At 41.3% G+C, this 12,197-nt stretch overlaps 1 protein-coding gene across 4 annotated transcripts in view; it reads right to left on the bottom strand.

Moving 5' to 3' along the window:
* Nucleotides 1-12,197, bottom strand: part of DMXL1 (Dmx like 1) — an 86,613-nt gene that overhangs the window by 63,303 nt on the left and 11,113 nt on the right. For all 4 annotated transcript variants that reach the window (XM_071581262.1, XM_071581263.1, XM_071581264.1 and 1 more), the window contains exons 3-6: nucleotides 9,441-9,518; nucleotides 3,110-3,188; nucleotides 2,486-2,618; nucleotides 147-213 (exon numbers count right to left, since the gene is read on the bottom strand). In XM_071581262.1, coding sequence (XP_071437363.1) covers nucleotides 147-213; nucleotides 2,486-2,618; nucleotides 3,110-3,188; nucleotides 9,441-9,518 — 357 coding nt within the window. The remainder of the gene's footprint in view (nucleotides 1-146; nucleotides 214-2,485; nucleotides 2,619-3,109; nucleotides 3,189-9,440; nucleotides 9,519-12,197) is intronic.

Raw genomic sequence — 12,197 nt, 5'->3', positions numbered from 1 at the left:
GTTTACCAAAATTAAAGATGTGAAAATTAGGAAAAAAAAAGACTTTTTTTTCAAGAAATAGCTGCCCTTTTTAATGTGATTTTGTTTGTTTGCTTTAATAGCTTATCTGAAATAGTACAAAACTATTAGGAAAAAAAAATGCTTACCTTTCCAGCAGTAGCAAAAAACTCTCCATCAGGTGAGAATTTCATTAAACAAACTTGAGAAGCAGGTCTATGAAAGAAAGACAATTAAAAAGAGAACATATTTTTAAGAACTTTTTTAGAATTTTTGAACAGCTTTCTCCCCCTTGATTTTATGGAAGTTGTTTAATTCTTAGATATAAGTGTATATATATATACTGTCGTGTGAAACAATTAAGTTTTAACAAAGTCCAAAAGGACTAGGAAGTAAACTCATTTGCAACACATTGCGTGGTCACACAAAAGAAAACAGAAAACCTGAGAATGCTACAGTATCCACTATTCAAAAATATCATAGCAGAAAAACAGCTGCTAACAGAATAAACAGCTCTACTTCTACTTCACAATCATTTTGATTTCAAACTGGTCTCTGTTGTCCCATATTATCTTCCAGCTTACTTGAAAGACAGCTCCATTTCTCATACTTCCTACAATTACAACTTCAGAAAACAAAAAGGTGTAAAAAGAATAATGCAGTTAAAATACCTGAAAGTAGTTTTTACAGGAATGGTCACAGTGATATAAGATGCCAAGGTATTTACACCTAATCATGTGGTTCGTTTTTGTAGCATTTTACTTTACTTTAATTGGAAATACTAATAAATTAGTTTCTTCTACAGCTTTTGAAGCACTGAGGTACTGCCTTAAGTGTCAGGCTTACTAATGGTAACAAGAACATACAAGGTACGGTTTACATTTTCATCTTGAATTTATTAGCCATGTATAACAAGTTGTCAAGGTCCAGTTTTCAGGAAGGACTAAGTTGCCCAACAGGTCAACAAAGGCATGATGCATTTGGTGTGTGAAGTAAAAACAGCAAGGTCATTACAAATCAAGTCCACCCAGGTTTAAGAAAAAAATCTCCTACTGGGGTAAATATGAAGACATTTGTCAATGTTTCCTTCAGGCACTGAAAACTACTCTGCCAAAGGGTAGTAACATAAAATCACTTTCTTGCAAACTTCTCTTAAAAAAAAACCTATTCTAAATCTAACTGTAGGACAAATGCCAGAAGACATACAGACACAAAAAGTGAACAGAGAAGGCAAGTTATGCTGACTCCTTCTAGGACCTACTAGTTCACGGAAGACAACACTTAGCTCTGTATCTACCAAAAAGAGTTTAAAAGAGGAAAACAGGTGGACAACAAAGATGACTTCCTTAAGTCTTCATATTTGATACAAATGCTAAACATAGTACAGAAGAGACAGAGGAATAGCACTACCTGCATGATCTTTGCTATTTTTAGCACAACCCCAAATTTTAATACCATATGCCATGGCATTTTATCTACAGGCTGACTTCTCCCCTTATTAGAGAGGTGAGGAACTAAAGTGCTTCAATAAACAAAGTAAGTCTTCAGCTTCTTGTATTTAGAAAGTTTAGAAAGCAAAGAAAAATTTTTCAGTTGTCATTTGGGTGATCCAGATATTTTAAACACATCCATGACAAAAGTTCAAGTACAGAGAAAAAGGAACAACTGAAGGATTGAAAAAATTATGTTCTTCTCATACATCCAGAAAACTGGCCAACCAATACTTAAAGATTCATGAGGAACAACTTCAGGTGTGTCCATCCAGCCACTCTGGGAAACTGATTTAGGGGACTATTAAAGGAATAGTAGTCCCAAGCGAACAGTGTACTCAAGATACTATGAAAGTTTTCCAGAGCCAGGAAGGACAATATTTTAAATTGTATTATAAACTGAAGTATTAAACTAAAACTGTTCAGAATGTACCAATACACAGAAGCAAATACTAAAATCAACATGAACACAAGAAGAGCATTCAGAGACTCAGTAAAACACAATGCATCAACCTTGGCATGACTCTTCCAAATATCCAGAATAAACACAGAAAAAGTAAAAGGTGTGTGAAAGGGGAGAGACATTACATTGAACACAGAATAAAGCTTATTTTAATCAGTCCTGCAAGTACAATAAGTTTTCAATTATGCAGCTTTCACCTTCCTTCTTATACAAGGAACAGTGTCTTCTGTGACAGGTTCAACAACAGCCTTCCCTCTGTATTTTACAAGTGTTCAGTATAACTGAAGAACGGCCTAAGAACACAAACTACCCCAAAACCAAATATAACTGATCTTGTAAGAAGAAAGAAATGTAACATCAGTCAAAGGAAACATGATTCATGTTTATGACACATCAATAACGTTCATCACACATCAATAACATTTATCAAATAAAAGTATGCAATCAGTATCACTTAACTACACCAAGTATTTCATCTGAAATGAATGAATCAGTAAAGAAAAAGGAATTATTTGTCTTTCAATGCATTTCTTACTTGCACTGCCAGATACATCTCCACTCTCCAAGTCCCACATCTGTTCTTTCAGCACTGTCATTGTCAGAAGGGTTTTCCAAAGTAATATTGGACCAAAGTTGAAGACAATTGGAACCAGTCAAAAGGCGAGTTCCTAAAACAAAGATTTACAAAAATTTAACTACAAAAAAGTAGCAAAATATAGACATATTTCAAGAAGAAAAAAAGTTTTGCAAAGATGAAACTGCAGAAGAGAATACTGCAGATATACCTTTTCTAGGGTTTTTGGTAGATCAGGCCATCTACAATTCAAACTGTGCAAATTAATCAAATTTTAGTAATGCCCTAAAGGAAACACCTATTGTAGACATTCCTCTCTCCCAACAAATACTTACCATTTAATCCATGCTTATAAACCTTAGAAACTGCTAAGATAGGAATAATTAAGTCAGACCAGACAGATGTACTTAATACTTTGCACTTCCTATATTAAGTGACAAAAGGTAGATTTCACTCCACTTGGTGTTCTCTCCCATGACAGGACAAAACAACCCTCTTTTCCTTGTTCCCAAAGAAGGGTAAAAATTGAATAAAAAATTAGTTGTGGTACCAAATAGAGAGATGGTTCTTTTATTATTTTCTTACCTGTGGGATCCCAAGTTAGATTATGTGCTATGCCTTCTAGTGTGATTTGAGCATTCTTCTGCCACTGATAATGTAACACCTGAAATTTCAAACATTCACAATCATTAGCATGAAAACACTTCCTTTTCCTCTATTTTTATAATAAAAATAGAACACCTTCACTGCAATCTCCAACTGTTATGATGTATGTTTAAAACACGCAGTACCTACTGCTTATCTAATAAAAATTGATTCATTCTAACTTTTAAACAAAACAGTTTTTCACTATGATGATCATACATATGGAGGTTTCTAACGTCTTATTTCAAAAACATAGATTGAAAAAAAATTAGTACATAAAATGACTATCAAGATCTGAGATTTTTTTAAAACGAAGTGTGATTTCATTTTTGGAACAAAGTAAAAATACATAAAACCTTAAACATATTAAATATATCTAGTGTTAGATATCCATGCTGTTGTTGAACTAGAGGGTTTCAGTTAAGTTAAGATCACATATAGGATGCTTCCTTCTTTCCCCCTCGTCCCCCTCTTTTTTTTAATATATAACAGAACAGTCAATGAACTTCAGTTTTTGGTTTACTCATTGGAACAAATTAAGCATTAGATTCACAAAATATTTTATTTGATCTGTTTCCACAGTAGGCTGAAAAGGTTTGATACTTTGAATTATAGAAGGAACTGAAAACATTACTTGAAATAGTATTAAGAGCCAACAGGTTTTTCTCTTAATTTACAGACTTTTTAAAAGTACTCAGCCCCACACAAAAAAATGACACCAAACAGACACAAAAAGTTAAATATGAGAACTCAATCTTCCAGAAGTTTGGTAGAAAACAGAAAGAAGCACCTGCAGATAAGGATCCAAATGGAAAAATTCTGAAGCAACGTGTTTTTTATGTCTGTTTTTAGGTTTCAAGTTTGGGGTTTTTTAAAGAACCTGTACATCCTAATAAATGAAAGACACACACAACCTTACATTAACCTGGAACTACTGCACAGAGGTTAACTGAAAGAATGAAATAACAGAATATTTCTTCAATTACAAACATTTGAAAGCAAATCACTGATGGTGAGTGCTTCCTCTACTGCCCAGTTACTACACTAACTTCAAAGTTTCAAGCTAAGTGTAGTGTTTACTGGTATAGAGGGTGGATTCAATGGTTCCAATGACCAATAATGAGACCAGTACTTCTAAAATGTTCATATGAGCTTAGAAACTCACACTTTACCATTATTTTGTTGCATTGCTTTCCAGTCATGTAAATTTATATATATATTCAATGCCAACTATTTAATTAATATATAACATACCACAAGCTTACAACTACACTGAGAACCTGACTGAGCTGGTTAGTACAAAGAAGGCAATCCACTAGGATGGCCATATTAACAATTTGTTAATTGCCCTAGTTCAGCAGGAGGGACCAGCTAACCCTGTGTGGGGGTGATCAAAGCTGTGTATTCTACCCCCTCTATTCATTCCCCAAGGTCAATGGGCCATTGCAAAGAGGCACAACTAACACAGGGAATTCTTCAAGGTTGAAGGCTGCTCCGGTCTCTCGTAGGCAAGGCTCCAGACAGTATAGGAATGATGATGTTATGCCCGATCCTCTTGAAGGAACCTCCCGGTCATATTCACAGGGAGAGCGCAGTGAATACCATGACCAGAACTAGGGGGGCCCTGCCTCTAGCCAGGTAGAGGAGAGGGACAATCGGGTTTATTGGACTGTGTGGATTCGGTGGCCTGGCTCATCAGACCCACAGAAATACAAAGCTTTAGTGGACACTGGTGCACAAGGCACATTGATGCCATCAGGATACCTCAGGGCAGAATCCATCTCTTTTTCTGGGGTAACAGGGATCCCAACAGCTGACTGTACTGGAAGCTGAAGTCAGCTTGACTGGGAAGGAATGGCATAGACACCCCATTGTGACTGGTCCAGAAGCCCCGTGTATCCTCGGCATAGACTACCTGAGGAATGGATATTTCAAAGACCCAAAGGGACTGCGTTGGGCCTTTGGCATAGCTGCTGTGGAGACAGAGGAAATCAGACAGCTGAGCACCTTGCCTGGCCTCTCAGAGGACCCTTCTGCTGTGGGACTGCTGAAAGTTGAAGAACAATTGGTACCGCTGGCCACAGCCACAGTGCACCGTCGGCAATACCACACTGACCGAGACTCTGTGACCCCCAAACACAAGATGATTCGTGAGCTGGAGAGCCAAGGGGTGGTCAGCAAGACTCACTCACCCTTTAATAGCCCCATATGGCCAGTACGAAAGTCCAGTGGAGAGTGGAGGCTGACGGTGGATTACCGTGGCCTCAATGAGGTCACACCCTCCCTGAGTGCCGCTGTGCCGGACATGCTGGAGCTTCAGTATGAGCTGGAGTCCAAGGCAGCCAAGTGGTATGCCACCATCGACATTGCCAATGCCTTTTTCTCCATTCCGTTGGCAGCAGAGTGCAGGCCGCAGTTTGGTTTCACCTGGAAGGGAGTGCAGTACACCTGGAATCGACTGCCCCAGGGGTGGAAACACAGTCCCACCATTTGCCATGGACTGATCCAGACTGCATTGGAAAAGGGTGAGGCTCCAGAACATCTACAGTACATCGATGACATCATTGTATGGGGGAACACAGCAGGGGAAGTTTTTGAGAAAGGAAAGAAGATAATCCAGATTCTCCTAAGAGCTGTTTTTGCCATTAAACGAAGTAAGGTCAAGGGACCTGCTCAGGAAATTCAGTTCCTAGGAGTGAAGTGGCAAGACGGGCGTTGCCAGATTCCAACAGAGGTGATCAACAAAATAGCAGCTATGTCCCCACCGACCAGCAAGAAGGAAACTCAGGCTTTCCTAGGTGCCGTGGGCTTTTGGAGGATGCATATCCCTGAGTACAGTCAGATTGTAAGCCCTCTCTACCCTGTGACACGGAAGAAAAATGATTTCCAGTGGGGCCCTGAACAACAACAAGCCTTTGAGCAGATTAAACAGGAGATTACCCATGCAGTAGCCCTTGGGCCAGTCAGGACAGGACAGGATGTGAAGAATGTGTTCTACACTGCAGCCGGGGAGAATGGCCCATCCTGGAGCCTCTGGCAGAAAGTACCTGAGGAGACTCGAGGACGACCGCTGGGATTCTGGAGTCGGGGATACAAAGGATCTGAGGCCAGCTACACCCCAACTGAGAAAGAGATCCTGGCAGCTTATGAAGGAGTTCGAGCCGCCTCAGAAGTGATTGGCACTGAGGCACAGCTCATCCTGGCACCCCGACTACCAGTGTTGGGCTGGATGTTCAAAGGAAAAGCTCCTTCTACCCATCATGCCACTGATGCCACACGGAGTAAGTGGATCGCTCTGATCACGCAGCGAACCCGGATAGGGAATCCTAATCGCCCTGGGATTTTGGAAATCATCACTAACTGGCCGGAAGGTGAGAGTTTTGGATTGTCCTCTGAAGAAGAAGAGGAGCAGGTGACACGAGCTGAGGAGGCCCCACCATATAACCAGCTACCAGAAGAGGAGAAGCGATATGCTCTCTTCACAGCTGGCTCTTGCCGCATTGTAGGGACAAGCCGGAAATGGAAAGCAGCTGTATGGAGTCCTACACGTCGAGTTGCAGAAGCGACTGAAGGACAAGGTGGATCAAGTCAGGTTGCAGAGCTGAAAGCTGTTCAGCTGGCTTTGGATATCGCCGAACGAGAGAAGTGGCCAAGACTCTACCTTTACACTGACTCGTGGATGGTGGCCAATGCTCTGTGGGGATGGCTGGAGCGTTGGAGAAAGGCCGGCTGGCAGCGCAAAGGGAAACCCATCTGGGCGGCTGAGATGTGGCAGGACATCGCTGCCCGGGTAGAGAAGCTGAGTGTGAAGGTCCGTCATGTAGATGCTCATGTACCCAAGAGCCGGGCTAATGAGGAGCATCGTAACAACGAGCAGGTGGATCGAGCTGCCAGGATCGAAGTTTCTCAGGTAGATCTGGATTGGCAGCATAAAGGTGAATTGTTTCTAGCCCGATGGGCCCATGATGCCTCTGGTCATCAGGGCAGAGATGCGACATACAGATGGGCTCGTGACCGAGGGGTGGATCTAACCATGGACAGTGTCTCACAGGTTATCCATGACTGTGACACATGTGCTGCCATCAAGCAGGCCAAGCGGGTGAAGCCTCTATGGTATGGTGGACAGTGGTCAAAATACAGGTATGGGGAAGCCTGGCAAGTTGACTACATCACACTTCCCCAAACACGCCAAGGCAAGTGCTACGTGCTGACCATGGTAGAGGCAACCACTGGATGGCTGGAGACATACCCCGTATCTCACGCCACTGCCCGGAATACCATCCTGGGCCTTGAGAAACAAGTCCTGTGGAGACACGGCACCCCAGAGAGAATAGAGTCTGACAACGGCACCCACTTCAAGAACAGCCTCATAGACACCTGGGCCAGAGAGCACGGCATTGAGTGGGTGTATCATATCCCCTACCATGCTCCAGCTGCCGGGAAAGTTGAGCGATGTAATGGACTGCTGAAACAACCTTGAAGGCGTTGGGTGGGGGAACTTTCAAACACTGGGAGCTGCATTTGGCAAAGGCCACCTGCTTGGTCAACACCCGGGGCTCCATCAATCGAGCTGGCCCTGCCCAATCAGAACTCTTGAATACTGTAGATGGAGATAAAGTCCCTGTGGTCCATATGAGAGGTATGTTAGGAAAGACTGTTTGGGTTAGTCCCACCTCAAACAAAGGCAAACCCATCCGAGGGATTGTCTTTGCTCAAGGACCTGGTTGCACTTGGTGGGTAATGCAAAAAGATGGAGAAACACGATGTGTACCACAAGGGGACCTAATTTTGAGCGAGAAGAGTTTGTAATGTTTCATCACATATATATGTATATATAAGTATAGGTAAAAAGGGGATTAATTTGGGAATGACTAGATGGAGTAGAATAAGGGGTGGATAATGTCCTAGTTCAGCAGGAGGGACCAGCTAACCCTGTGTGGGGGTGATCAAAGCTGTGTATTCTACCCCCTCTAGTCATTCCCCAAGGTCAATGGGCCATTAGCAGCAGCTGCCCAGGGAGCCATTATCACTTCACACCCAGCCTGAGGGGGGCGGAGCTGCTAATGGGCCATCAACAGCTCAACACCCCCTGGCTCCCAGAGTTAATCACCCATTGTGTGAGTCCCCGCCCAGGGGGAGGGACTGAGAGCTCCCTGAGGGTACATAAGGGGTGGGTAAGAAGACCTCGGGAACCTCTCGTCGGATCCAGAGCAGCAGCAGGACCTTGACAGGAGGAGATCCCCGCTCTCGCCCAGACCACAGCCCTCGCCTGCACCAACAGGTTTTTCTTTTCCTTTTGCTCTGGACTTGGGGGAACCACAGGGGTCTCAGCACAAGGGCAAACAAACCCCCTTGGGTTTGTGCCCCAGGACACTGGGTTATACTGCTGGGGTTTTGTGAGTTGAAAGCAATTTCCCTTGTGTGTCAGTGTTGCTATTGTAATATTATTATTAAATTTTAAGTCTGACTTATAATCTCTCTCGTGGTGAGTTCATTTCCCCTGCTGGTTCACCTTTAAACCAGCACATAATACAAATGGAGAGACCAAACCCATGAAGAGGAAGGCAAACACTCCTAGAACAATTGCAAGTCAAAGTTCTCACATAATCAAACTCACTTTAATTAGAATCTAATGTTTCTAACTATAGGAGTATTACTCACTCTCCATGTAAGAAGCATGGTTAAATAACTTGCTATAAATCATATTAAGATTCAGAAGTTAAGATTCTGGATGTTAATCACTACACTACTCAAGAAAGTAAGTATTGTAAGTTCTTACCATTCTACACTAAAATATAAGCATTCAGTCAGATACTCTAAAAAAGCCTCTGATTTTTGAAACTATTAGAGATGTGGTCAAAAGCATGCAGTTTCATAAGCAAAAGTTAAAAGTAACAACTGTAAAACACATCAAAACAAAGGTGACACAGGATGGTTCAAAAAGGAATTCCTACTGTAACAGTCACACTATCAGCAGAATTGGGTTACGTAGGTCTTTTTGGGTTCTGGAATATTTTGGCTATGAGTTGTAGGGTTACATAACTAAGTAATATGAAGCATTATAGTAGAAGTATCTTTATTAAAACTGTTTCAAGTAACAGGCCTCTGTGCTTATCCCATCATTTTCACTTCCCAAGAACCATCTTATGTCTCAATTTTATTCTAGCAATAAATGAAGACATCAAAAAAATCTTCAACTTCAAAGCAAACCCAAAAAATAAGACAGGCTTTGTAACTGCTCAAACAAATTAAGGAGTGATGAAATACTCACATTATGATGACTGCTGTTCTGCTTCAAGAGGCTAACCGGCTCAAAGATGCAAATCACCTTCCCGTAAGAAGCTGCAATCTAAAGCAATTTATTTGTATATAAACACACACAGAAGAAACAAGCTATTGAAAAAAACTAAAATGCAAATAGTTGATTTTAACCTTCCTTGTACACAAATTTTTAGCTCACATGTGTATTTCCATTTAATAATAAAAAAATAACATCTAGCAAAAATCAGGAAGAAAGTTGTCAATAACAGAAATACAATCTTTATTCATTAATTGTGATGAGCTATTGAGAGTATAGGTAGACTTGAGATTTTTTTTTTAAAAATCAGATTATTAGCAATATTCTTTCCATATTAGATTAGGTAAACACTCAGAGGAATCTGTAGAGTTCACTTTCTCAGGCACGAAACCCACATTGGTTCAGGGTACTTTTGTGCACTTTCCAAGGATCAGAACATGCCACCTTTAAAACAGTTAATTCCAAAGATCTGAATTGCACAAACAACACACCCAATGCAGAAAAACTGCAAATAGAAGTACTACTAAGGGCTAACATAAAATACTTCCAAAAAAGTTGCAATATGACCAGTTTTAACTGGTATATGAAAGTCTTTCTTCATCCCCGGTTCTAAGCCACCCCAAACTTGCATTGAGGCAAAATTAAGATATTAAGACACCTACTGTGGTAGTTTTGGCTTTAGTTTTACCTAGGCCTCAGTTTAGCAGGCCCAGTCTGACATAGATCAGAGGGGACAAGCATCACCTGACTTAGGCAACCAAAGAGATATTTCGTATCACTTTGACAACAAATCAAGTCTAAAAGCAGGTGTAGGAGGGGCTTAATCTCAGTTCCCATCATGGCTGCAGTCCTGAGAGGCTGTGCTGCTGCTGTGGTGCTGTGCTGGGCCTTGGCTGTGCCTGCCGCTACTTTGCATTTTGTTGTAGTTTGGGGAAGTAAACATTTTATTTTTATTCTCTCTGTTCCTTGCTGGGTGTCTTTTGGGGTGCGTTATGGATGCAGAGTGATAGGATCTGTGTTCGGTGGGAGGTAAAGAATTGTTTGTTATATCTAACTTGTGTAGGTGTGTGTTCTTTTAATTTTCTCTTTTCTGTATAAATATATATATAACCAGTTTAAATCTCTGAGGTTTTTTTCCTTCCCCCTTTTCGTGGTGGGGCAGGGAAGAAGGGAGCCTTTGTCCCTTTGGTTTATACTTGGCATTTTGCCAAAGTATTCAAACCAAAACACCTACATAAAAAAAGTGTAAAATACCTGTTAGAAAGAGCCACAACAAGCCAGACGTATGTTAAAGACCTCAGGCAGAGCGGCTGAGAGAGCTGCCACAAGGAAACGTTGTCTAAAACCACGTGAAACACAGATTTACAAAAATTAAGGAGTCTGTATACATCATTCTGAAGTGATGCTTGTTTTTAAAAGGAGAACATCTGCAGGTACAATATGCTTCAATTTCCTATTTCTGTAAAATTCAGACTTAGACAGTATTCATGGTTTTCCTTCAACAATCATAAACAAAGTTTGAGTCACTTTGTAAGATGCATTTTGATTCCAGTATCAAGCAGAAAAGCTTTTGGAAAAAAAAGTCTAAACTCATTATTTACAGATGTACCTGATCTCTACAAATGTACAGATCCATACAAATTCCAAAATCTATAGCTTCAAGAGAAACCCTCTGCATTAAAAGAGCAGATAGTTAAATAAATTTCTATCACACTAACAACCTAAACATCAGCCTGACCCAAAAACGCCAAGAATAATTTTGTCACATTTGCAAGGAAAAAGTTTCTTCAGGCATTTTCCATCTCAGACTATTATTTGCCATGTCTAATTCTCTTTAACTACCTCACTTATTCTTTTTATTCTCTAATAATCCCATTCCACATTTTTCCAAATTGTATTATTTAGTGATTCTTTAAGACAAACTAACATTAGCATTCCAAAATGCTAAACATTCCAGAGCAGCTGCTGCCCCCGAAACTTTTCACATGGGGCCACTTAGCCTCATCCTCACTGAGCAGCATGTCCACAAAAGGAATAATGACAATCAGCATGTTGAAGAATTTCCCAAATTACCACCATAATTACCCAGACACCAAACAAAGGTCTATGCTAGTCCCAAGCTGTGCTGTTAGAAACAAGAGGTGCAGGGAAGCCTTACGAAGTTGTAGGACACTACACTTATTCTGATGGCATGGACAGCAGGGCAGGTGCACCCTCAGCAAGCTTGCAGGTGACACTGAGCTGGATGGTGCAGTTCATGTGCTGGAGGGAGGGAAGGGATGCCACCCATAGGGATCATGACAGATTTAAGGATGAGCCCATGTGAACCTCATCTAGATCAATGACCAAGGCCCTGCAACCTCGCTCAGTCAATACTGACTATCATATAGACAAGGGAAATTAATTGATTGAGTGCAGCCCTGTGAAATGGACTGGGGAATACTGGTGGACAAAAAATTGGACATGAGGTGGCAACATGCGTTTGCAGCCCAGAACACCAATTGTCTCCTGGCTGCAACCAAAGAAAGTGGTCAGGGGAGCGAGGGAGGTGATTCTCTTCACTCTACTGAGACACCACCCAGAGTGTCACATCCCGTGTCTGAGCACCAGGAAGGCACAGACATGTTGAAGTGAGTCCAGAGAACCAACAGTGGAGTACTCCTCTGATGAAGACAAACTAAGAGCACCGGAATTGTCTAACAATTTGTTCAGTTAACTGCAGAAAAGCTG

This window comes from Pithys albifrons, chromosome Z (assembly GCF_047495875.1).
Source record: "Pithys albifrons albifrons isolate INPA30051 chromosome Z, PitAlb_v1, whole genome shotgun sequence".
In the NCBI taxonomy this organism is placed as follows: domain Eukaryota; kingdom Metazoa; phylum Chordata; class Aves; order Passeriformes; family Thamnophilidae; genus Pithys; species Pithys albifrons.
This window is presented reverse-complemented; position numbering and strand designations above follow the sequence as displayed.